Here is a 27,849-nt window from a genome sequence, read left to right as displayed (position 1 = left end):
TGCAGGAAAATTAGAGGGGTCTACACTTAAAGACTTACAGCTACATTTTCTCAGCAGAGATTTGTCAGGGTAAACAGAAAATGCAGACACAGAAACTCTAAATAGCCTTGCATTTCTAGCCCTCAACTTTCCCCAGAGGTTGAAAAGCAAACATGGATTTTACCTGCTCGTGGTGCTCAGAGTTGGCTGCCGCTTGCTGTGAGTGGAATGAAGAGTAGAGATTTCGAAGGGGCAGGCAGAAGGCCCATGCTGGCTCCAAATGGATAGCACTCGGCCCACCGAGTAGGGAAGAGAACAGAAGACCTTGTCTGCTATGGAGGCTGGAGATCTTAACCCTTTTAAGCCCTGTGTAAACTGGGTCATGAAGAGCCTCTGCATGGTAGGCATGTGACTAGAGAAGCTCCGTTTTTTTGTCCAGATTCGGTAACATCCAGGAGAACAAAGTGCTAGAAGTGTGTGAAGGCCAAGAACAGAGCAGCCTGCTCTGGTCTGGACTATGGCAGTGCCTCCATAGTCTTGGAGAGGACCTGGAGACTGTGAAGGAGCCTGGGCACATGCCTGACCATGGAGGCCAGTGTCTTCCCTGAATGTGGCCATCCCAGGACAACTGTGGGACAAGAAGAAAGAAAAGGTCCACTTGGGAGGTTGAGACAGGCACCTGGGGGCCTCTCCTAAGGTGAGCCTGGCTGGAGCACAGTGCTCAGGAAAAGTCCTTGGGGACTCGGTCATGCACTCAGAGCCCGATTTCATGTGAAAAGATACCGGGAAAATTTCGGAACCAAACAGCAGTGATGGCACCTTGTTGCTCAAATCTATGAAGCTCATTTTGATGGCTTCTAGTGAATAAAGTGCCAAGGGCTTACTGTTGGGTCTCTTATCCCATCCACTAGCTGCCAAATATGGATTTAGCTGCATTGTATTGTATGAAAAGCCATCCAGAAGCCTTTTGTATCTGAGCCGCTTGTAGCTTTTAGCCACTGGAAGAAGTTCTGAGGAACAATGCCGGTATCTTAGTTTCTGGGTCTTTGTGGCTGGGACCAGTTTGGAGGCGAGAATGGACAGCTTGCTGAGTAAGGCTGATTCTTTGGTAGGCTTCCTAACATTCAGGCTCCTCAAGGGATGGCACGGAGTCACCTTCTGCTTTGGTATGTGGCTCATTAAGCTCCTGGCTTGTTCTGTTCCGGGTTCCGATTGTGCGGGTGCAGGCATAGCACACGAACTGAGAAATCGGTGTGCTTTTGTGGGGATGGTTTCAGAGGAACTCTTTAAAAAGGCAGAACTTCTGATTTTACTTATTTTTTTCCCCATCTTGAGTTGCTCCTGACAGGAAACTTTCTTACATGTTCGATGGGGCTGCTTCTTTAAGGGAAGCACTCTTTTCTGGTGTGAAGTGTTCCCAAAGGCACCGTGTATTTCATCACACCCAGCAGAGTTGGGGTCTTGTGCTTTCTGAGGGGCAACACGAAGGCAAGGGCCTGTGTACGACTCCATGGCCCTTTTTAATGGATGACACAAGCTTTCCTCCTTTGGATCCTCCAACTTTCGGAACTGTGCAGCACTGCCGCCCGTAGCCAGCTGTGCTAGGGTGATTTTCTTCATCACGGTGGACTCACCTTTGCAATACTTAGCTTGGTTCTTATCTTTCAGCTCATCCGGTAAAATGTCAGATGATGTACATTGTTCCAATATCGTGTATGCTTCTTTTTGATGGATATATTCCTCTTCATTCTGCAACATGTAGTCCAAAGCCCTCTGTCTTTGTTGCTCTTCAAGATCAGCAAGCATCCTCTGGGATTTAGAATGGGACTGAAAAATCTCTCTTCCTTTATCACCATGACCAGCCTCTCTGGTAATCATCTCCTCAGACTCTTCCCTGACAGTTACGTGACCCATGGGTCCCCTCTGATGTTCTTCAGTTTTCTCTCCTTTCAACTTAGTTTCTGTTTCCATTGTCAAAGGCAAATTTTGCATACCAATGTCTATTCTGACTCCTTTACCAGAATTACTCCCATCCCCTGGTTCTCCTTCCTTCTTCTCAAGCAGGACTGTGTGGTGCTCCACGTTTTCACAAAGCATTTCACCATCTTTTGGTTTAAAAAGATTTTTCAGGTCAGTTTCTTCACTATTAACATTACTTTCTGAATTTTTGTGAGAAGACAGATACGAAGGCATTATCTCAATGGATTTCAGGCTCCCTACAGGAACAGGGTTCTCATCTGGGCATCCAGAAGACAGCAACTCTTTTGAGGAACTTCCAAAGGTATTGTCCTTGTCAAACTCAGAAATTATTTCCAGTCTTGATCCTTCGATCATTCCTTTTGTTTCTCTAAGGGATGCTTCTTTAACTTGCTGTTCATGATGACTATAATCTAAGGACACATTTACTCTACCCAATGTTCTTATATTTGGTTCATGATCTGCAATAGACTCTAGCTCATGGGCACAAGAGTCTGGACACATTTCCATTTCACAATCTTTTAATGATCTGCATACTTTCTCTTCACATGATTTTTTAATTTCCAGAGGCTCCCCTGTAGAGGAAGTAGCATCTGGGAAATCTGAGTCCTGGCCAATCATTCCGATAAATGCAGCACTCAGTTCTCTTCTCTGAGAAAGAGTACTCACTGAGGTTTCCTGTAATGTCAGTCCATCTTGCCCTGCACCACCGTCAAGGGTACTAGATGCTCTTAAGTCTAACATGCCTTCTGTAGACTTATTACTGCAGTTCGTGTAGATGATGTCTACCATGACATCTGTGGACTCCTCACAACCAGAAATATGTTCAGAGTCTCCTTTCAAATCGCCTTTCTTTGAACTACCACTGGACAATGGGTTGTTACTGGCTGAACTAACTAGCAGATCCTTTTGGTTGTGGCTTACCTCTCTGTTAGGTTCTGTGACAGTCTCTCTCTTGTCACCATCTAGTGTCTCCTTAGCTGGTTTATCTTCATTTCTGCCTTCATCTGGTCTATTTTGGTTACTCTGGCAGTCAAGGACTTTATCTGTTTTCTGATCAAGAGTTTCAACTGCTTGGCTTATGCTTTTGAAACTGGAGAGCATAACAGTTAGAGACTGGTCCAACAATTTTTCAGGGCTTGGAATGTTTGCAGATAAGTTTAGTTCTGATGTGGCACAGTCAGAGACGTTATACTTGCAAAACACAGTCTCTTTAGGTACATCCTGTTCCTTTCCTTCCAACCATTCCTTGCTGGGCTGGGTGTGACTGGTGGTGGGAATGGTCTTGTCTGAAGCTTCACTATTTAATATGCTTCCTGTCATTTCATTTCGCATCTTATCTCCTGGGAGGCTGCCTTTAGTTTCTTCCCCAGCAAGTTCACTTCCCTCTGATGTGTAACTCACTTTATGCGTGCTACTTTCTGTGGAGTCTTCTCTTCCTTGAGAGTGGTGATTGCTGTGCTGAAATGCATCTTCACACTTGGTCATCAAAGAATTTTCAACTTTTGGGATGATTCTGCTGGACTCCAAAGCAGCATAAGCAGAACACACGCTCTTTTCTTGTGCATTTTTATTTACACAACGACAGCTAGAGAGATCCTGAGATTGAACACTTTGACATTCCATAACAGAGACCTCTTGAGGCAAGCCTGCTGCTTCTTTCTTGCTTGAGAGAAGTCTGGAAGGTAGATCGACTATTCCAGAATCAGCCAGTTCGTTTTTTCTTTCTAGGCTTCCTGGTTTGATGTTTAAGGTGGGGTTGTTTGAAGAGGCACCACAGGATTTGTCACCTGATGGAGCGATGTCTTTCATTTTTGTCTTCATGGGAACGGTTTGGGTATGAGCAATGACATCTGCTCCATCCTCTAATGGAGGGTGATGGCTCTGTTGGGAATCCTCGCTTGTTGCTAAAGGCATCTCTTTGTTAGCTGGCAACTTCACGTGGTCTTGAGAATTAAGGGGCACTTGATTTAAAACACATTCACTTTCTATTTTGTTTAAAACCAGTTCATTGGTACAAGGAAGTTTATTCATCTCACAGGCTATGTTCTGTTCATCTAAATGTGAACTATCGTCCTGTGCAGTCTGTATAGCTTGTTCTGACTCAGGTTTGTAATCAAATTCTAGGGATGGTGGTAACTGAGCAGTATCTTTCTTGGGTTTTGATATCTCATTCATAAGACTTATCTGGTCCTCACGCTTTAAACTCACAAGGGATTTTCTTTCAATCAGAAATTCATTATATGATGCTTCACTTAACTGGGTGTCGTCTTCCAGATTTCTCTGGGAGCGGAATGAGTTAGAGTCTTTACTGTAAATCTTTTCAGTTACCATATTGGGCTCTATAGTGGTTGTCTGTTCTGGCTCTTCAATCTGCATTAAGGAGGAAAAACTGCTCTCTTCAGAGTGTCTGCCTGAATGGCTCATATCAGTAGAAGTTTCTCTATGGTCCTCATGGTTTGTCAAGCTACCTTGAATGTCTAAAGTGATTTTCAGATAATTTTTTTTTAACATTACTTCTGTGGTTTCAGTGAAAGAACCGGGCACTGAAGAACTAGGGCTGTCTGTATGGATACTGCCTTGAACACAAGTGTTACCATGGATATTCTCTTTGGGGGCGGCAACAGTCTCTTTTTCACCAGGACAATGACCACTAGCATCCTCTTCTGGTTGCCTGGCATTAACAAGAAAGAGTTCCCCTCTTTCACTCCTGGGGTTCAAAAACTGTTCATTTTCTTTTCTAGTAGCCACGTTCTTGCTTTGACCGTCTCCATCAAAACAGGAATTGTCTGTCTTTTCAGCAGATCCCTTTGGCAAGCCATCACCTTCAAAACCACTTGTTTCTAAGGATGGTGTCCTGGATTCTGGACCAGACAAACTTGAGAAATATGAAATGCCAGAGTTTTCTTCTAAGGGTTCTACAACAACTACATTTCTCGTGGCTTTGGGACTGCCATGGGCAGAACTGTGTTTTTCATTATGGTGGCTGAGAATCTGTTGGTGACTGTCATCTGCTTCACAGACAAGGTTTAACTTACACACCTCTTCCTTCCCATTGTTCACTTTGGAAATGGCACTGCTCCCTGATAACAATGATAACCAAGAAGGACAAGTTTTTAATTCTTCACATTCTTTTTCTTTAGAAGTTGCTTCTGTTAATCCAGGGTCCACAAAGGTTAAAGGCTCTAGGGAAACTAATGTGCTGGTTTCTGAAACCTCACCACTGGTCAGGATTTTGTCTATTTCTGGGTATTCGCTGCACCCAGCTGAGAGACCTTTACTCACATTGCCATTCTTGTGTCCTTCATTATAATCCGTCTTAGTCCCATTGACCTTCATACCTTGTACTTCTTCAGTAGATTTTAGCAGAGTTCCAGTTGTAATTTGTACATTTCCTTCAGCACAAGAGAAATAAATCCAAATAAGTATGCAATCATAAAAAAATTAATCATGCAACCAATAGCAACAAAAAAGACCCAACTCAAAAAGCAAATTACAAAGTTAGTGCACTGTACCATTGGTTTTGTTCTTTTATGCAAAATATGACAGAGGGCCAAAAGTGTACTTGGCTAATTTTGAACATCTGCTTTTCTCTAAGTGTTACTTATTTAAATGTACTTACTTAGCTGGACAATTGAATATGGAGATATACATGTAATCCAGAGTCTTAAGAAGCTTCCCTTCTAAAACATTAATAAAGCAGACCCACAATACAACAGCTTATATTATTCAACGACCATCTTCTTATTACTTGAATAATACTAAGATAGTCATAAATAAATTACATAAGTAATTACATAAGTTTTACGTAAAACCTATGTAAAAGATAAATGTTTAAGTTGAATATTAGTTCTGAACTGAATTACTTACAGTAATTGCTTCCCTACAAGACTAGTCATGAGCTGGCATTTATGAAGCTGAGTGACAGATACATGTGGGTTTAGTATATTCTCCACTTTTCAATAAATTAAAATTTTTCTATTATGAAATATTAAAAAACAAAAAACCTTTTTGAGCAGAATGTAAATGCAATTCATAAAGAAGTTTTACTGTTCAGTGTCTCTGAAATTCTAGGTAAAAGATGCAGTATAAAGAAATTCCCCAAACTTGTTAATCTACAAACAAGTTTTTTATCCTTACTTTCTTTTTAGAAAACACAGTTATGCTCATACATGTGCATATGTGTATATGTATATTTGCATGCACACAATATATAACAAAATATGAGCACTAAACAGATAAAGCTAAATGCAAATCAACCTAAAGATCATTATAATTCTCTATAATTATTCTCTAGAATATAAACTACATGAGAGTAAGGATTATGTTTGTCTCGGTCTCTCCCTTTCCCTATTGCCCAGCATAATACCCAGTACAAAACAGCACTCAATAAATCTGTGGAATTAATAAATGAATAGTTAGGTCAAATCAACAAATGCTATCAATACTGTCTTCCTAGAGCTTCCCTATCCATTTCTCAACTGGTACTGAGAGCAGCAATTCTGAGAGAAGGAACAGCAACTCTGAAGGCAGGTGGGCTCTGTGATCTTACTTACCTCTCTGAGTTTCAGTTTTCTCCTTTGAAAAAGAGGGTACGAAGTACACTTACCTCAGTGCTACTCTGAGGATTAAATTAAATAATACATGTAAAACACCACCTGGTACAGTGCCTGCCATTTAAAGAAAAAGTGCTTTTCCTTTGTTCTGCTTTCTTTCTTATCTTACTGGACCTGAGAACAGTTAAAATGATAAACTTAACAACTATGCTAGGATAGGACAGAGTGTTTAAAAATACTGGGAGTCAACAAATACTAGATGGATAAATGCACGCTGGATTCCACATGCTTGCACAGATTCCAATTACTGACATATTATGGCCTTGAAATCCTAATGCCCCACACAGTATTTATCTTTTTGAAACTAGCTTACTTTCCACATCATAGCAGACAATTCTACCCTATTCATGAATTTCTAACCGCATTTACCCCAAGTGGTTTAGTGTATCTCTTCACTGGATACTATGGCACTAAACCATTCATGTAAATTCTGGGCCTTTCCACGCTGGTCCAGCACCATCCTAGTTGAATCTTTCATTTTATCTGCTCAGGAAAACTGCAAAACTCTTCACCCATCCCCAAACTACTCACTGTGCAAGGCACTTAAGGCAAGATTCTACCTCAGAGCCCTTACCCGCTAGAAGAACACCTGTTCTCAACTTAGTTGAGAATCTTAGGGAGGAGGCAGGGGAACAGTCATTTCACAGGTAGTGTAACACTGAAGGCTGGGAGGAAAACAGGGGTTGTGTACAGCTTGAAAGCCAAAGGATACTCTAACCTACTCTTTTACTTGGTTATAATTAACCACACTGACTTGGAAATCTCAAAGAATTTTAAAGGAGAGTTTGGGCAATTATGTTTATTAGAAAGTTTTCTAAAGGCTATGGAATACTGACGCAGTCCTCTTCTGTAATATGGGGAGAAAGATGGTACCCACTTTGCAGGACTTGTAAAGATGAGTTAATACACGTAGAGCTCTTAGACGTGCCAGAGGCCACACTTGGTTAGGGCTAGCCACTCCTTTGGGTTCCCACTCCCTTGCACAGTATTTCTATGAAAACCTCTGCGATATTGTTTCTCAAGTATTTGTTTAATATATCACCTCCATGAGACTGGAGCTATTTGAGGGCAGAAATAGGATCTTAATGATCACTGTGGACTGAGTACCCAACACTGACCTTGGCACATAGCAGGTACATAATAGATGTTGTCTGAATGAAGAATGAGAAGGTTAGGGAAGTTGTTCAAAGTATTAGGTATACTCCATCCAGCAACTCCACTTCTGGGTATACATCTAAAGGAAATGAAATCACTATTCTGAAAAGATATCCGCACCCCCATGTTCATTCCAGCATTACTTATGGTGGGTGAGACATGGAAACAACCCTAAGTATCCACCAATGAATGAATGGATAAAGAAAATGTGGCATATTAAAAAAAAGTATTTAGGTATACTGGAGGGTAAAATATATTCTGTGAGGTATGAGCCCATTTTTAGAAACAGGCATTTCTTGACCTCAGCTGAAGGCCCTAGATTTGTTGTTTTATAACAACAGTTTAAAAAGTGCTTATGTTTACAGGAACTGACAAACGAATCCTAAAACTCAAATGAAAATGCAAGGGACACATAACAGCCAAAATGATCTTGAAAAAGAATAAAGATGGTAGCCCTATACTTCCTGATTTCAAAAGCAAAGTTGCAGTAATGGAGACAGTGTAGCACTGACACAGGATGGATTTAATAAAGAGCAAGGATATTAGAACTGAGAATCCAGAAAGAAACTCTAACTTTTATAGTCAGTCAACTGATTTTTGACAAAGGGACCAAGAAGAACAGCTTTTCAACAAATGGCACTGGGACAACTGGATATCCACATGCCAATGAATACATTTGGACCCTGTCTCACATCATACAAAAAAATTACCTCAAAGTAGATCAGAGACCTAAATATAAGAGGTGAAACTATAAAACTCTTAGACGAAAACACAAGAGTAAATCTGCATGATTTCGGTAATGATTTCTTAGCTAAGATACTGAAACACAGTGATAAAAAGACTGGTAAGTTGGACTTCATCAAAACTAAAATCTTGGGGCATCTGGGTGGCTCAGTCAGTTAAGCGTCCAACTTTTTTTTTTAAGATTTTATTTATTTATTTGAGAGAGAGAGAGAGCAAGCATGGGCAGGGGGAGGAACAGAGGGAGAAACAGACTCCCTCCTGAGCAGGGAGCCTGATGCCGGGCTCGATCCCAGGACCTGGAGACCATGACCTGAACCGAAGGCAGATGCTTAACTGAGCCACCCAGTCTTTAAGTGGAAACAACCCAAATGTCCATCAGATAAATGGATACAATGGAATATTATTCAGCCATAAACATGAAGCACTTATATATGCTAGATCATGGATGAACCTTAAAAATCTTTATGCCAAGTGAAAGCAGTCATAAAATACCAGCCCCCATTTATATAAAATGTCCAGAATGGCAAATCTATACAGACAAGAGCAGATTAGTAGCTGGAAGAGGTTGGGGAGAAGGAAGAACGGAATGAACAATGAATGCTAATGGATACAAACAGGTTTCTTTAGGGAGTGGTGAAAATTAAATTAGGGTTATGGCTGCGTTCTGTAAGTATAGAAGAAAACCACTGAAAAGTATACTTCAAATGGGCGAACTTTATAGCATGTAAATTATATCTCAATAAAATTGTTTTTTAAAAAGTGCTTACACTCCAATCGTAATACAAGTAATACAAGAAAACTTAAAGACTTTTTTGGGGGGCACCTGGGTGGCTCAGATGGTTAAGCGTCTGCCTTTGGCTCAGGTCATGATCTCAGGGTCCTGGGATCGAGTCCCGCATCGGGCTCCCTGCTCCTTGGGAGCCTGTTTCTCCCTCTGCCTTTCTCTCTCCCTCTGTCTCTCATGAATAAAAAAAAAAAAACTTAAAAAAAAAAAAAAAAGACTTTTTTTTGGTGTTACTTCCATATAACTATAACTGGGGACAGACATGCTGGAGGTTGACAAGGATTCAATAGCATTTCTGTCAAAACCTTTTCCTGGATCAAAAAATTAAGTGGTTAGACTGCAGACACTAAATATGACATCCGTTTTGGCATATCCTACATCCCGTCCTCAGAAAGATGTGCAATGGGTTAGCAATATTGTAATGTCTTCTATAAAAGGAAGCTCTCCTGTGTGGAGGCTCACAAAGACTACCGAGAGGTAGGAAGACAGCAGACAACCCTACAAGCTACTGTCACCTCCTCAGCTTCTCTGACTACTGAACATCTGGCTTTCCAAATCTGGATTCAACTCCTTAACTGGAACTCATGTACTACTGGTTCCAAAGGGTACAACCACTCTGGAAAACTGTTTGGTAGTTTCTTATAAAATAAACACACTTTCCAAATGATCCAGCAGTGTCATGCCTAGGTATTCACCTAGGTGAAATGACAACTCATGTTCACACAAAACCTCGTACACAAGCATTCACTGCAGCTTTATTCATAATTGCCCAAACTGGAAACTCAACTTTCCCTCAATGGGAAATAAACAAGCTGTGATACAACCAGACAACAGGATACTCTTCAGCAAGAAGCAGCAATGAAGTACTGATACACACAGCTATATGCATGAATCTTAAATGCACGATGCTAAGTGAAAGAAGCCAGACTCAAAGGCTTCTCCTCTGGGGTGTCTGGGTGGCTCAGTCGTTAAGCGTCTGCCTTCCACCCAGGTCATGATCCCAGTGTCCTGGGATTGAGCCCTGCATCCGGCTCCCTGCTCAGCGGGAAGCCTGCTTCTCCCTCTCCCACTCCCCCTACTTGTGTTCCCTCTCTTGCTGTGTCTCTGTCAAATAAATAAATAAAATCTTAAAAAAAAAAAAAAAAGGCTTCTCTATGATTACATTTATGGGACATTTTGGAAAACGTAAAACTATAGGGACAGAAAAAAGATCAGTGGCTGCTAATGGCTGAGGCTGGCAAGAGGGATGCACTATAAAAGAAGCCTTGAGAAATCACTGGGGTGATGGAAATGTTCTATATCTTGATTGTGGTGATAACTGAACAAGTGTGTTTGTCAAAACTCACAGGGTTGTACACACAAAAAAGGATGAATTTTAGTGTAGGTTAAGTTACACCTTAATTTTTAAAAAAGATTTTATTTATTTACTTAACAGAGAGAGAGCGAGAGCACAAGCAGGGGGAACAGCAGAGGGAAAGGGAGAAGCAGGCTCCAGAGCCTGATGCGGGGCTCAATCCCAGAACCCTGGGATCATGACCTGAACCGAAGGCAGACACTTAACTGACTGATCCACCCAGGGGTCCCTATACCTTAATTTAAAGAAAGTAAAAAAAAAAATTCAGTACCCAAAATGTCCACACTTCTTTCATGCTGTCTATTAAATGGGTGTGGTACTGGCTGATTTTTCAACTTTTCTCCCCCTAAAATGCAAATTATAGGAGGACAATGATATAAATAAGGAATATAAACAGGAAATATTCTTTCCCAATTATATGTATTAAAAAGAATCAATAAACTCCAAGAATCTAGACTCATACAAAGCATAAGGAGTTTATCGATGGGGTTTCTTCCATCTACTTGTAATACTTATTTGTATGACAGACATAGAGGGCTTTAAAAGATTGTTTCAACTCTAATTTTTCTAAATAATTCAAACTATCTAGTTCCAAAAATTATATAAGGTATCTTTTCTCTCCTTGACTGCTTTCACCTCTGCATCAAAATGTATTCCCTCCAATTCTCTTCCAACTTCTTGTGACTCTCCTACTTCAGAGAATTCCCAAATAAGCCTTCGTGGAGATTGCTACTGTGAGAATTAAGTCACAACCTTCCCAAACCAAGCCAGTTACAGGGAACTCAGGAAAAAACAAAAAACAAAAAAACCACAACAGAAACAAACAAAAAAACTTGATAATGTCAATTCTGTAAAATATTAAACAGAATTATGGTGAAAAAGCCACATTAGAAAAGCCACACTAGTACAAGAGGAGAGGCAGCAGAGTGTCTGACAGGAGGACACCCACCCTTTGTGAAATGGCCCCTCATCCAACACCCATCACAGCTCCCCCATGCCCACTTCTCATGGGCCTGCCCTACAGCAATCAAGAAATAAGGAATGATCTGCAAAATAGCATCCTACCAACTAAAGATGACTTTTGGTTAACACAAATGTCCTTTTAAAGCATTAAGCTTCTTCTAATTTCACCTAACTGAGCTACAGCAGACATGACTGTAAAGAACCTAAAAATTCTGAATATCACACTAACTTGGAAGTACTGTGAACAGTACTTATTTAGAGAAGGAAGAACAATACACCAAGGGGAGAGTGTGGCAGCCTTAGGTTCACTTGCTGAATACCTCAGTGCAGGGGACCCAAATTCATTCCTCAGCAAATTTATAAATTATCACACAGTGCTGACCTTTGAGGTGCCCCCATTCAGAATAAGCAAAATGGAATATAAATAAAACTCTATAAGCGATTTGCACAGCATTCAACAGAGCAGAGATTTAAAACAAAAGTAGGAAGGGTATACTAGTTTTTATCAGGGAAATCTACATCTAAAATGTGTGGGACCAGGATCTGGAGCAGAGTGAAAATTCTGCAGCTGGGGCTCCCAGAGGGAGTGTACAACCAAGTTTCCAAGAAACGTCATTTACTTCTCAATTCTGTAGGAAATGACAGGTTGCCAGATGCTTTACCTTAACCCTGACAAAGCGAGCTGAGATGCTGGCCACATTACAGGACAGCATGTGTATCTGTTTAACTGAAATCGGCAGCAGCTTGTGTGTTCATGTCTTTCACAGACCTGCCTTCATAGAACCTTCCTTTCTGCTTGCTATGATTGCTTGGGTGGAGGCTGTTCCCTCATGTGTAACAAAGGGACACCTTTGAAGGCTCTCTGGGGACTGAATGGAAGAACGTATCACAGTCAGGCACTAGGTCACTGCTGTTTAAAACTCTAGTAGAGCTGCTGTTTTCAAGTTCCTCCATCTAAAACTGAGAACCTTGCACACAGCTTTGGAGAAAGAAAAATAATTCATTTTCCCAATTTAAGTCATTAAAGAATGGTATTGGATCAGGAAGAAAAATGCCACAAAGTAGCTTATCTGAAGAACTCATCTTATCCATGTCCAATGTAGACCAGATTTTTAGGTGGACAGTAACCAGGTAAGTCTGAGAAGGCAGATTTCCTCATAGAAAATAACTGATTCTCCTGTTTTTGTTTTTATTTTTTTTAAAGATTTTATTTTTTTTAAGTAATCTCTACACCCAACGTGGGGCTCGAACCTACAACCCCAAGATCAAGAGTTACATACTCTACTGACCGAGTCAGCCAGGCACCCTTTAAAAAAAAAAATTTTTTTTTTCTTTATTAAGTAATCTCTATGCCCAACATGGGGCTCAAATTCATGACCCCAAGATCAAGAGTTGCATGCTCTACCAACTGAGCCAGTCAGGCACCCCCTAATTCTCCTGTTTAAAGGTCAGTTTAGTTATTAAATGAAAGTGTAGTTCAACAAATAGACACTAAACTTGTGCTAAGATGTGGGTGAAAATATACCAAAAATATACCAAAGACTCGGGCGCCTGGGTGGCTCAGTCGTTAAGCGTCTGCCTTTGGCCCAGGTCATGATCCCAGGGTCCTGGGATCAAGCCCCGCATCGGGCTCCCTGCTCTGCAGGAAGCCTGCTTCTCCCTCTCCCACTCCCCCTGCTTGTGTTCCCTCTCTTGCTGTGTCTCTCTCTGTCAAACAAATAAAATCTTAAAAAAAAAAAACCATATATATATATATATATATATATATACCAAAGACTCAATATAGCAATACTGGAGCCCTGCTGAAAAGATATTTGGGGCAGGGGTGGGGGGCTAAAATGGTCCCAAGTAAGGCCCTAGGAACTGGGTGAGACATGTACAAAAGGACATTTCTCATCCTCAGAGTTTTAATCTATACTGGACAGCCAAGACTTTGAGCCACAGAAGAAATCTCCAGCAGCAGGAAGCAGGGTGATAAAGTGGGACAAGTATCCTTTCTCATAAGGACCATTTGTGCTTCCTTTTCTGTCTGGGCTGCCAAGAAGCAGAGAGTCAAATCTGATGTTTTACCACGAAATGTTCATATAATTAAACATACTTGCTGTATTTTCCTTTTTTTGTGTGTTTTGATTACTCTATATATTCAACTTTAATTGCATAATATATAGACACAGTCCTTTCTACAGTTACCTAAGATTATTTTCAGCCTGGGGAGAAAATCTTGGCTCAGCACTCTTTCTTTGGGTCTCAGCTTCCTCCTCAATCAATCAATCAATCAATCTAAAGGTGATATCTCAGATGCCTATATCCACTCATTGTTTTGAGAAGCAAAACGAAGTAATGGAAATGAAACTGCTTTGACAGGTGACCTGGAGTGAATGCTTTCTCCCATCCCTGTCCAGGGGAACAGGAACAGGATGCACTCCACAGTGTTCAACTGGACTGGGTCAATTCCTCCCCATTCATGTTAACCTTTCCAAATAAGCAGTTTAGTTTTATAAAATCAAATAATTCACATCGATAGGGATTCATTATATAAAAGGGGAGGCTTTATATTCATTCATTACATAAAACTGGGTGGCTCAGTCGGTTAAGTGTCTGCCTTCAGTTCAGGTCATGATCCCAGGGTCCTGGGATCCAGCCCTGCATCAGGCTCCCTGCTCAGCGGATAGTCTGCTTCTCTGTCTGTTCCTCCCTCTCCCCATGTTTGCTTGCGTGCCCTCTCTCCCTCTCAAATAAAATCTTAAAAAAAAATAAAAAATAAAAAAAATTAAAACAAAAGGGGCGCCTGGATGGCTCAGTTGTTGAGCGTCTGCCTTCGGCTCAGGTCATGATCCCAGGGTCCTGGGATCGGGCCCTGCACTGGGCTCCCTGCTCCACGGGAAGCCTGCTTCTCCCTCTCCCACTCCCCCTGCTTATGTTCCTGTCTCTCTCTGTCAAATAAATTTAAAAAATTAAAACAAAAAACAAGAAAACCTAAGGCACTGCTCAATAATATTAGGTGTCTTCAAGTATGTCAATGGGCAAGATCAAGAATTTCTACAGTTAAGTCGATCTTGCAAGGCAGGGACCTGCATTCCTGATGCAAAAAAGAAACTGTGAACTAAAACAGTGTGTAATAAGTAGAAAAAGGAAAAGACTAGAGAAAAATAAATACCTTTGCTCCTCAGACAGTCTTCAGGGAGGCCCGTGCATAAACGTTCTTTGCTTGACTGCATCAGGAGGTCTTCCTGCGGGAAGAAAATCCAGTGGTCAGGGAGGATTCAGAGATGCCCGAACTCATGAATGCAAATTACCGTCTGAGAAACCTCTTTAGTAGGATTCCTGGAAATTTGATAGCAGTCACAAAGATTGGCAACTGAAGGAAGCCTCAAATTTAAAGAAATAAAATCAATAAAAATTACCACTTCCCTAGAATTTGAGCTTGAAAAGCCAAGTTTCCTGAGGTCTGGACAATAACAGAGGCTTAAAATGCTGACTCTATTAAATACCTTCTGAATCAAGAAACACATTGCTGCAACGTAACCTTAATTTCATCTGAAAGGAAAATATCACCAAACTGGAAGTATCTCAATCCTCAACCACTCTAGAGATCATGTATGCATTTTCTTCCCAAACTTCTTAGAAGGGCTATTTTTTCTTTTCATCTCCCTTCACTGGAGGGAGAGCATGCAAAGGAGAACACCATCAATGACAACCAGTTTTATCCTACAGAAGAAATTCAGAAAAATGGGAGGGGTCAGTGGCAGAATGTACACGTCATGGCAGCAAATGGCTTCAAGCCCTAGGAGGGAAGGTTTACTAGCTAGGAGACACTGATAGAACTAAGATCTCTATGCTAAGCTCTCCTCAGTCATCTCTTTCCCCCTGCCCTAAGATTTAAGGTTTTTTCACACTGATTTAATTGGTAAGTGCAAGATACTGACATGGTACACATCTAAATCTACAGATAGTAGTATCATTACTATATCTTTAGATAATTTTTATAGCACTTCAAACAAACTCAAAGCTAGCAAAAGCCATTTGGACCCTCGGCAAAGTTCTGTGGTGGAAACAGAACCCAGAATGGGGAGGGAAGATAAAAGCAGTGGCAAGAAAAGGTGGATACAGGCAGAAATAAAACATTATCATTTGAGGGGCGCCTGAGTGGCTCAGTTGGTTAAGCGGCTGCCTTCAGCTCAGGTCATGATCCCAGGGTCTTGGGATCAAGCCCCGCATTGGGCTCCCTGCTCGGCGGAGAGCCTGCTTCTCCCTCTCCCTCTGTCCGCCGCTCTGCCTACTTGTGCTCTCTATCTCTGTTAAATAAATAAATAAAAATCTTTAAAAACAAAACAAAACAAAAAAACATTATCATTTGAACTGAGAGCATGGACTGTCACATGTGAAGCAGGACTATTTTTTCATTCCCTTAGTGTGGAATACTTTTGCAAAGCATGAACTTAAAAACAAGTATCTCTCAGATAATTTATGGTAACACCACCATGTTTGACAAAGAAGTATGAGTTCTAGCATGATGCCAGACCAAACTTATTTGTAAAGGAGGAGAAGAGAAAGCTCTTACTTACCATAAAAGGAATGATGGAATTAGAAAATCACCACTGGGTGACCATCACAGTAATAATGATCTCAACCAACAATCATCAATGGATGTTAAAACTAGTGGCTAAAAGTTTGAATGAGAAACAGAAATATTTACATAGTCTCAAAAGTATCTCTCCAAGAGATACTTAATAATTCCATAAGGGAGAATAGTAACTTCGCAGTGGAGAAAGCTGGCAGACCCCACCTGAACCAAGTATGGACTTCACCTCCCAGAAAGGAAGCACCCCAAAGCCATGTGCCTCCTGAGAGGATGGACCAAGAAGAACCAGCATCACTTCTGTGGGATTCCTGCTGCCAAAATGCATAACCAGAATCTAATCATGAGAAAACACCAGACAAGTCCAAACTGAGGGAAATTCTACAAAATACATGGCCTGTATTCTTCAAAAGTGTCGAGGTCATGAGCTGAGGAACTGTTACATATTAAAGGAGATTAAAGAGACATGCCAATTGAATGCCACAAGTGATCCTAGATTTTTCCTAGACCAAAAAAACTATTTTCTTTTCTTTTGCTGCAAAAGACATCAGTATAACAATTGGCCAAATTTGAATATGGTCTGTGGATTAAATAAAAATACTTGGATCAGTGTTAATTGCTTGATTTTGATCAACTTACTGTGGTCATGTATCAGAATGTCTTTGTTTGCTAGGAAATATACATTGAAATATTTAGGCAACATGTCTGCAACTATACTCTCAAATTATTCAGGAAAAAAAAAGCAAATGTGGTAAAATGTTAGCATGTGAGGAATTTGCATGAAAGATATATGGGAATTCTTTGTACTATTTGTGCAACTTTTCTGTAAGTCTCAAATTATTTCAAAATAAGACGTTATGGAAACATCTTTATTTGTAGTTCTATTTGATTCTTTCTCCAAAATGATACTTCTCTTGATGTTCCAGTTCTCAGGCTGAATGGGGTGTGACATTAGATGCTAGTTAGAATTATTTTTTCAGGTTAATACTCTATGGGAAAGGCAGAGTGCTGGAGTAAAAGATTATGGGATGAGGAATCAGACAGGGCTCTGCTCCAACCTCAGGACTCCTATCTACTAGCTATATAGCACTAAGAACAAGCTTAAGTTGGCTATAGGAATAATGGGGACCACAGTAACACCTAGCAAGATACCCTGTCAGCACTGGGTGTTCCATAAACAGAAGCTCTCATCATCCATTAGACCTTAGACACTTGTTATCCCTTTCTGTGAGAAAAGCCAAATAGAACTATCACCAATAGATCCTAGGATGTCATCTGGAGTGACTAAGCTTTTTTGGGCCTGCAAAGTAAGAGCTGAGCTCAGGTCAGCAACATACAAGTTCTATATAGTTCCTTCAGAATGAATTGTGATGAGCTTGTACAACCAACTATACTGACTCCTGCCCCTAGAGGGGCTGCTGGAATTTTAGTTTTGCTCCACCTGCTGCTCTAAGGTTCTTAGCTGGAGGACTCAAAATACCCTGGTGGAGTGCCAAGCCAACTGCTTCAGCCATGTCCCCTTCTTCTTGGTTAGTCACGATTTGTAATAGGGAAGAAGAGAAGCAGAAGCTAGGAGTAAGTGATTCCCCTCTCCCTCTGCCTTGCTGACTTCTCTTAAAAGGTTCTGAGTTAAGAACCCTCAGACGGCTGAAGGCCCTATAAAGTTCGAAGTCTTAAATATGATCAGAAATTGACTGGGTTGAAAAGAAAACAGATTGTCAGGCTGAGGTCAGATGCGAGGACCCCCCTGACCTGGCAACTACCACCACCACAGTGGTGGGTAATCTCCATATCAGGTGGGAACTCTACCAAGTGTGGGCCTCAAGTGTGGATGAGAGAACAGAACAGCCTACCTACAAGCAGTGGACATGCAGCGTAATGATCCTGTCATTCCTCCAACCCCCTCAAGGTCAACTAATCATATAATAAACACTTGCAGAAATTTATCAATTGCCTTTTCTTGTAATATTTTATAGGCTAAATGTTCTAACTTTCAGGATTTTTAGAGGTAGAGTCCTAAACATTTTCTCTTCCACCTAGATTCTGCAAAATCTGTTTTGAATGAATCAACTTCCAAGATCTTCTTTCACCATCAAATGAGGTAACTGCTATAGTTTATAATACTCTATTAGCTGTATAAAGTAAGAAATGCCACAAAACAGTACAAATTCATTTTCAAATCAACAGCAAACAGATTCTCTGCCTTGCACATCCAATATACTATCCTGCCAAGTGCTTAGAATCAAAATTAACTTTTGATACTTCAAAGTGGTGGCAGATTTTAGAAAGGTCTTGAAAAACCATTCTTACTGTTCATCTGTAATCTATTTCCCATTAAAAGTTGTATGTCCTGGAAAAGATGCAATTCTCTGATTCCTTTCTGTGAGACTAGTTTAGAGTAGGAGAACAACACAAATATCTAAAGGAAGGAAATGAATATACATCAGGCTCTTCAGCTTTTTACGCAGGGTAAGTTACAAGCTCCTCAAGGGCCTGATTTATCTCTGAGCTGTGAGTCCTGCTTGTAACCAGACTCCACTGAACTCCTCCAAAACTTGAGCTTCCTGAGCTGGAGGCAGAAACAGATGAGTAAGAAGGGCAGTGACTGCCCCACCTTCAGATGGGACTGTCTATACACTGAAGTGTGCAATGATGGGGCAACAATATGCAGCAAATGAGATTCTTCCTACTACGTGGCATTTGTAGAAATAGCCATGATTATGTTCATAGTGAAGAATACTCTGAAAATAAAAGAAACTTTTGTATCTCTAAATGGATCTTTCAGTTTCCTACCCCTTGCATATTTAGAAAGGAACAGCTGTAGAACAGTAACTTTAAATCATCCTTACAGAGCTTAAAAAGGAATTTTCCTTCACGTATTTCAATTCAGGGAAACAACTGGTGACTTTAAGTAAAGCACTAATCACCTTAGCTGGGAAAGGCATTTGATAATAACCCCCCTCCCCAAATGATTATCTGAGAACTGCTATAATAATTAGGAGAAAGTTCTATCTTAGTCTCAGCAATACACCACTGGTGCTTTGGACAATTTTCTGTCACTTTTAACAACATGAGATGTTACAGGGCAAACCATCACTGTGTGGACAACAGTGCCCTGGCAGACCTGGAGAACAGGTTATGGCCACCGGTTTTACTACTAACAGCATGAAGTTCAGACTTTTTCCACCTTTAAATCACCGAATGTGAATTTTTTCCACCAAGATATCCTTTTAGGCAAATAGCAAGCTCCTATATTCTACCACAAATTTCGTGTAGGATCACAGAGTCTTAGGGTAAGAAGTAAATAAGCTTAATGGGCATTTAGTTCAACGGGCTTTCATTTAAGTGAAGCCATACAAATTGCACAAGATTGGGTCTGATGAACACGCCATTAAAAAACAAGTTTCTCCAAAAGCATAACATGGTTCAAGTGATCAACAGCCACTGTGCGTCCTCACTTGATGTCCCCTGTCCAGACAGCTTCAAATATCTGTCAAAAATGTATACTGACTCTTCATGTGTGCAGCTAACAAATAACAGACAATCAGAACTTTTTCTGTGTCTGTGTTGAGCACAAATAAAGTATCATATCCTGGAACCAAAGCTTTTATAACACATTCAACGCAGGCACATCAACCACTATGAGAGATATAAAAAAAAAAATTAAAAAAAAAAAGTAAAATATATAAAAACTTAAACACCCTACAGCTTTTATCTAAGTACCAAGAAAAACAAAAGAACAAGCATATGTTGAAAGGGGAAAAAAGAAACAACCACTCACTGTATACTTTTCAATGTTAAATCATCTATGTGGAATATGACATACCCATCTCTTTCTATCTTATTCTTAAATAATACCAATGTTGTCCACATCCTGGCTGGTAACCTCTGCGTACACCAGAGCTGTCGACCTTTGTCCTACAAGTGAGTTCAGAACTGAATTCTTTCTTTCACCATTCAGTTTGACTCTTGCAGCTGTCCCCGCCACTGAGCCTGTTCTGATACTTTCCCCTCCTTCCTTTTTGCCTTTCTTCTCTCCTCCTCAATAACAGAGTAGTTTCCTGATCAAAGCACCAAATTATTAATTATAAGCTTTTATGCCTTTTTGACACAATCATAAGGCAGGAAAGAATTATTTTTTGCTGGTTCTCCTTTTCATGATTGAAGTATTTCAATGATTGAAGTATTTCATGGTTAGAATATTTTATTTTTTTAAGTGGATCTTTAAAAAAATGTTAAGTGCAGTCACAAAAGGACAAAGACCGTATGATTCCACTTAGATGAGGTCCCTAGAGTAGACAGATTCATAGACAGAAAGGAGAATGATGGTAGCCAGGGACTGGGGGGAGGGTGTAATGGGGAGTTAGTGTTTAATGGGTACAGAGTTTCAGCTTGGGAAGATGAAAACAGTTCTGGAGATGGATGGTGTTGATGGTTATACAACAATGTGAATGTGCTTAATGCCACTGAACTGTACACTTACAAATGATTAAAATGGTAAATTTTATGTTATGTGCGTTTACCACAATACAAAAAAGCAAAAAAAGAATTTAACACCAACATTTAAAAATAAGTTGCTTCAGGGGCGCCTGGGTGGCTCAGTTGTTAAGCGTCTGCCTTCGGCTCAGGTCATGATCCCAAGGTCCTGGGATCGAGCCCAGCATCGGGCTCCCTGCTGTGCGGAAAGCCTGCTTCTCCCTCTTCCACTCCCCCTGCTTGTGTTCCCTCTCTCGCTGTGTCTCTCTCTGTCAAATAAATAAATAAATAAATAATCTTTGGGAAAAAAAAAAAAAAGATAAAATAAGTCGGGTGCCTGGGTGTCTCAGTCGTTAAGCGTCTGCCTTCGGCTCAGGTCATGATCTCAGGGTCCTGGGATTGAGTCCCGCATCGGGCTCCCTGCTTGGCAGGGAGCCTGCTTCTCCCTCTCCCACTTCCCCTGCTTGTGTTCCCTCTCTCGCTGTCTCTCTCTGTCAAATAAATACATAAAATCTTTAAAAAAAATAAAAATAAAAAAAATAAGTTGCTTCATAAAATAACACATTTTGTTTTTTTCTTTTAACAACAACAAAAACCTATAATGACTTTAAATGTGATTAAACAAGTGAATTTAAACCAATTTAGGCTTCATCAGAAATCATGATATAGGAAAGTGCAAACTTCTAATTCTAAAAATGAGTGCAGTCCTTCTCCTTGAACTGGGAAATTCACCAAGCAAACTGGACTCTGTTAAATTCATTCGATTCATACAATGCATGCCCTGGAAGCCTAGGTGTCTGTCTTTCACAATTACAGCAAGTTCTTCTTGCTGGAGCCAGGTTCTGCTGAAGTCACTACTTTTCCTGTCGTGACGGATTTTGGTCCAGAGGGAACAGAGGAGTGGGTAAGTGGTAATCTTTGAGTACTCACTGTGCCGCAAACCCGAGGCAGTGCCCAACTGGGCCTCTTTGCTGGTTTGAGATGAGGAACAGCCGAAGGAAAAGAACTTTGTGGAATGCTGCTAAAGGCTATTAAAAATAAATCACAGAACCTTGGGATGGGAAAAGAACAGCTCTCAGGTTGCTTGTCCAAACTAGAACCCCCTCTGCTATATTCCGGACATTCAGTCATTCAGCCTCTTCATAAACATGACTTCCCCACACCTAACCCATTTCTAAACTGGCCTAGATGTGAAAAAGTACCTTTCCTTTTTTTTTTTTTTTTTAAAGATTTTATTTATTTGAGAGAGAGAGAATGAGAGACAGAGAGCATGAGAGGGAGGAGGGTCAGAGGGAGAAGCAGACTCTCCGCCAAGCAGGGAGCCCGATGCGGGACTCGATCCCAGGACTCCAGGATCATGACCTGAGCCAAAGGCAGTCGCTTAACCAACTGAGCCACCCAGGCGCCCCAGTACCTTTCCTATTGACTTAAATTCTGTCTCCCTCAAATAAGAAGGGTTTTTTTGGTTGTTTTTATTATTATTATATTTAAAAATTTTTAATGTTTTTAAACAATTGATTTAGAGGTAATTTTTCTCAGGTGTATTAAAAATAGTTTGCAAATACCATTCAAAAAATTTCTGTGGTCTTCATCAAGCTTTCCTTAATGTTATTATCTTACACATAACCACCATATAGTTATTAAGACCAGCAAACTGCTATTAATATAATATTAACTATAGAATTTACTCAACTCTTATTAATGGCTTCCCAAAGTCCTTTTTCAGGACCTGGATCCAATCCAGGCTCCCATTATGATTTAGTCATCATGTCTCCTTAAGTTCTCCCTTAAACTGAGGTAGTTCCTTAGATATTCATCTTTTGTGACTTTGACACTTTTGAAAACAAAGTCCCTCGATTTGGGTTTGATGTTTCATCAGATTATGGTTATGCATTTTGGCAGCAGGAATCTCACAGAAGTGATGTTGGTTCTCGGTGGATCCTCTCAAGAGGTACATGGCTTTGGGGGGGGGGGGGTCTCATTCCTGTGGAGGTGAACTTCCAACACTTGGTTCAGGCGGGGGTCTGTCAGGTTTCTCCACTGTGATTATCTTCTCCTTTGTATACGTTGTAATGATTCTGTTACTAAGTAACTACCAAGTATCTTATGGGGGAGATATTTGGAGACAGTGTAAATACTTGTTTCTCATTTAAACTTTTAGCCACTAGTTTTAACATCCATTGAAGATTCTTGCTTGAGATGACTATTACTGTGATGGTTGCCAGATGGAGATTTCTTGTCATGATTCCTTTTATATTTATTAACTAGAATTCTTTAAGAACTTTTTTTTCAAGTTATTTATTCAAGTATTTTATATCAGCATGGGCTCATGATACCTGCTTTATTCTGAGTTATAATTCATTATTATCATTATTTAAGCTCAAATTGTCCCAGTCTTAGCCACTAGGAGTCCTTTCAAGTTGGCTCCTGTGTCCTTTTGTTAGGTCTCCTAATTTTCTAAGCATTAGCCATAAACTGTTCCAAACTCATCTTGTATTTTCTCTTGTGCCAGCCTCCAAAACATTTTCCCAAAAAGTCTTGGTTCCTTTAATTGGAAAATGTTATTTAGAAACCAAGAACTCACTGCTATGAGGTGTCACCCACGTCACATACCCACACAAATACAGTACATTTCTGTATCTACCTACATATATTGAAAACTGTATCTAGAACCCCCCCACTCCATCTAGACCCCACCTCACATACCCACACATGTATAGTATGCATTTCTCTATCTATCTACATATATTAAAAACTGGAAGTTCATACTGATAACTCCAATTCTAGTTCCACACCACAGGGTTCATTCTAGCCCTCAACCCACCCCTATCTGTAATTTCGTTCTATTAGTGAGAAGCCTGGCTCACTCTCATTATCCACAATATTTACCTATTTGCTCAATCCTAGAACACACATACAGTGGTTTAGGAATTGCTAAGTCACACCCCTGTTGAAAACAAATCTACTAAAATTTGGGGTACCTGGGTGGCTCAGTTAGTTAAGTGTCCAACTCTTGATTTCAGCTCAGGTCATGATCTCAGGTCAGGAGATCAAGCTCCGCATCAGGCTCTGCCCTGGGCATGAAGCCTGTTTAAGATTCTCTCTTTCTCCCTCTCGCTCTGCACCAACCCTCTGCTTGCATGCTCTCTCTCTCTCAAAAAACAAAAAACAAAAATAATAATAATAATTTGGGGGGGTTATTGGATTTAGACTTAAAAGTATATAGTCAAAATACTGTTTCCCAAAGGTACTTGGGTTACTTTTCTTCTTTATCTCCCCTCCCTTAGTGTGGTTTCATTATTTATTTGTAATACAGTTAAGAATTGTCTGTTAGAGTTTTTATTTAATTCTGGATTCCCCTCATCCTGGTTGTCTAGTTAGTTATTCTTCAGGTACAGCCTCAGAACTATATAAAAAGATGTACTCAGAGAAGTGACACTTCCTTCTGTTCCTTCTGTCCCATTCCCGCACTCTCTACCCTGCTCCCAGTGGCTTCTTACAGGTAATCACACCCATTCATTTCTGGTTTATCCTTCCTATGTGTACACGTGTGTGCTTTATACAAACAAGCAGATACTTGTATACTTGTCTCCCCCTCTTTCTTGAATGAAAGAGAGGATACAATAGATGTTTACTTGCCCTTTGCTCTTTTCATTTACCAGCATATCCCAGTTTGCAGAAAAGAGTTAACACAGCAGGCCTGTTATCCTTAGAAAGGCCTGCTTGCAAGGGTTGCCTTCGCTCATCTGGGAACTTATATTTGGGAGAGTTTCCAACATTCCCTAATGATAAGAGTGGCTCGGTGCACCCATATGACAATGGGGTATATGTTGGAACACCTGCTTTCTTTCTGGAAGTCTGGAATTTTGGTATGTGCCAGGCAGAAGATCCCTGTGTGACCAGCACCCAGTAAAAACCCTGGGTTCTAAAAAGCTTCCGTGGTAGGCCACATTTCACATGTGTTGTCACAGTTTGTTCCTGGAGAAGTATATGTATGTATGTGACAACAGTGGGAGAGTACTCTTGGAAGCTAACACCTGAGATCTTCTGGACTTTGCACCATTCTTCCCCTTTGCTGACTGCTTTATATCCTTTGTTACAATTAATCTTAGCTACAAATATGACCATGTGCTGAGTCCTGTGAGTTCCAGGGAATCCCCAAACCTGTAGGTAGTCTTGGGGAGCCATGACACACCTGGAAATCACGCCATATCGGTACATGGAAATCCTCCTCAATTCTTTATTACAGGTGCATAGTGTTCCATGTATAGATGTACCATACACTATGGTTTATTCAACCTTTCTCCTATATGTGGACATTTAGGTTGCTTCCAACATTTTGCAATGCTGCAAACAGTAACTTTGAGTATGTGTATTTCTATAATTTGGAGGTATATATTCAGGGTAGATTCCTAGAATTGAGAATGTTAGGTCAACAGGTGAGAGCATAAGCTTTCTGGTTAGGTGCAGCCAAATTCCTCTTCTGAAAGGTGTTATCAGTATGCATTCCCACCAGCAACCTGTGAGAACACCTTTTTCCTCACAGCCTTGCCAAGCAGATATGTTGTTATAATTTTTCATTTTCTCCAGTCTAATAGGTAAAAAGTGGTATTTCAACTGTTTAAAATTACATTTCTCTAATTATAAGTGAGGTTGACCATCTCTTCATGTGTTTAAGAACAAGCACACAAACACACACACATGTACACAAATGAATCATCTATTCAAGTCTTTCCTTCATTTTTCTATTGGGTTTTCCACTCCTCAATCTAAGAGTTCTTTATATATTAGTGGGGTGCTTGGCTGGCTTGGTCAGTAGAGCATACGACTCTTGATCTCAGGGTTGTAAATTCGAACCGCACACTGGGTATAGCGATTACTTAAAAATAAAATCTTAAGGGGCGCCTGGGTGGCTCAGACATTAAGTGTCTGCCTTCAGCTCAGGTCACGATCCCAGGGTCCTGGGATCGAGCCCCGCATCAGGCTCCCTGCTCAGCAGGAAGCCTGCTTCTCCCTCTCCCACTCCCCCTGTTTGTGTTCCCTCTCTCGCTGTGTCTCTGTCAAATAAATAAATCTTTAAAAAAAAAAAAAAGAGTTTTTTATGGGGTGCCTGGGTGGCTCAGTTGGTTAAGTGTCTGCCTTTGGCTCAGGTCATGATCCCAGGGTCCTGGGATTGAGCCCTGCACTGGGCTCCCTGCTCAGCAGGGAGCCTGTTTCTTCCTCTCCCTCTGCCCCTCCTCTTGCTTGTGTACTCTCTCTCTCATATAAATAAAACCTTTTTTAAAAAAGAGAGAGTTCTTGGGGCGCCTGGGTGGCTCAGTTGGTTAAGCGACTGCCTTTGGCTCAGGTCATGATCCTGGAGTCCCGGGATCGAGTCCCGCATCGGGCTCCCTGCTCGGCAGGGAGTCTGCTTCTCCCTCTGACCCTCCCCCTCTCATGCTCTCTCTCTCTCTCTCATTCTCGCTCTCAAATAAAATCTTAAACAAACAAAAAAAAAGAGAGTTCTTTATATATTAGAGAGATAAGTCCTTTATCTGTGATATATATTGCAAAATGTTCTCCTAATTCATCAATCGTGTTTAATTCATTAATTGTGTTTTGTCTGTTTGTGGTGTTTTGCCAATCTAGCAAGAATTCTTATATTGATGTCCAAGGATGTCCGGGCTCTGCAAACCTTCTGAAATAGTAGTCTGCTTTTCTGAGAGATCTGCAGCATTCATTCAGATTTTCAAAGGGTCCTGTGACCTGAGAATGACTGAGCTATCACTAAGTCTTTTACGGAGCTTGTGCCCAATAGAACCACTTCTGCTTGACAGCTTTCCAAATTCTTGAAGGCTTCTCTTGATTCTTCTTTCATAGGACACACCCAAGCAATTGGCCTCTAATGGTGTATTTTTAGATTTTGTCATTAGTGTGAATTCTTTATCATGAGTGCATTTCTGGTTTTCTATACTCTTCCTACACCTGATACATGTGACACCAGGCTCAGCATGGGGAGGAGAGGACAGGATCCACTTTGGCCAGTGACCCCAACCCTGACACATTCCTTGCTTTCCCTCTGTCCTCCCCACCACAGGGGCCTCTTGAGCTTATCTGAGTGCTGGGGTGGGAAGAGGGGCCTGTGAGTGTGATATTCTAACTATAGACTAACCAACACACAACAGACTACAACTGCTACTTCTCAGTCCAGGTAACACATTTCTGTTCATGTACATTTAAGAGCAAATTGGCTTTTCTTGGTGGCTATCCCACAAAGTTAATTCTAATTGACTAGCTAAAGCCTATAGCTCTTTTGTTTCTCCAAAAGTACTTCTGCTTTTTTTTTTCACTTATGAAGTTCACTTTTTGGAACCAAGTAACAAAAATCTTACATTTGTATCTATTAAACTTCATTTTGCTTTACAAAACTCAAAATAGTATTTATCTCTGGTGGAGCTGGGAGGAAGAAAGGGACAGTAATTTTCCAGATCTTAGGTTGGGAGGCATATATATATATATATATATATGTACTGTATTCATTATGTACTTCATAATTTATGTATACGTACTTTTATTTTATACCAAACATTACATGAAGATTTAGGTAAATTACAGAAAATTTTCATCTCGTTAGACCGAGCCCACCATATCAAGAAGTAAGAAATTTTTAGATCCTGAATCTGTTACCTCACTTATATTTTTTTTTTTTTTTTAAAGATTTTATTTATTTATTTGAGACAGAGAGAATGAGAGACAGAGAGCATGAGAGGGAGGAGGGTCAGAGGGAGAAGCAGGCTCCCTGCCGAGCAGGGAGCCCGATGCGGGACTCGATCCCGGGACTCCAGGATCATGACCTGAGCCGAAGGCAGTCGCTTAACCAACTGAGCCACCCAGGCGCCCCCTCACTTATATTTTTAAGGGTAGGTTATCATAGCATAAAATCTGATATGTTACTTAATTACTGCTATCGAAAGATTCACCTATTCCTAACTACGGTCAATGTATGAAACCTATTAACAACAATCAATTTTGCCCTGTAACCTGTGTAAACAAATGACATATTTATATGGTGGGAAATGGAGCTTAGCCCAGAAAGCCCAGGGAATATGAATTTATTTGTGGGTCTAGAGCGGGGGTTGGCAAACTATAACCCATGGGCCAGCACCTGTGTTTATAAAAAAGGTTTACTGACATACAGCCACACTCATTCATTTATGTATTGTCTATGCCTGCTTTCATGCTA

General features: G+C 40.6%; 1 protein-coding gene across 1 annotated transcript in view; it reads right to left on the bottom strand.

The window, feature by feature from the left end:
* The window catches only part of PRR14L (proline rich 14 like), a 43,911-nt gene that overhangs the window by 14,669 nt on the left and 1,393 nt on the right, over positions 1–27,849 (bottom strand). Inside the window, exons 2-3 of the mRNA XM_044921115.1 lie at positions 14,730–14,802; positions 164–5,351 (exon numbers count right to left, since the gene is read on the bottom strand). Of these exons, the coding sequence (XP_044777050.1) occupies positions 164–5,351; positions 14,730–14,802 (5,261 nt within the window). The remainder of the gene's footprint in view (positions 1–163; positions 5,352–14,729; positions 14,803–27,849) is intronic.

The sequence above is a fragment of the Neomonachus schauinslandi genome, chromosome 14 (assembly GCF_002201575.2).
Source record: "Neomonachus schauinslandi chromosome 14, ASM220157v2, whole genome shotgun sequence".
NCBI lineage: Eukaryota > Metazoa > Chordata > Mammalia > Carnivora > Phocidae > Neomonachus > Neomonachus schauinslandi.
Note: the sequence above shows the minus strand (reverse complement) of the source record. Positions and strands in the feature narration are given on the sequence as shown.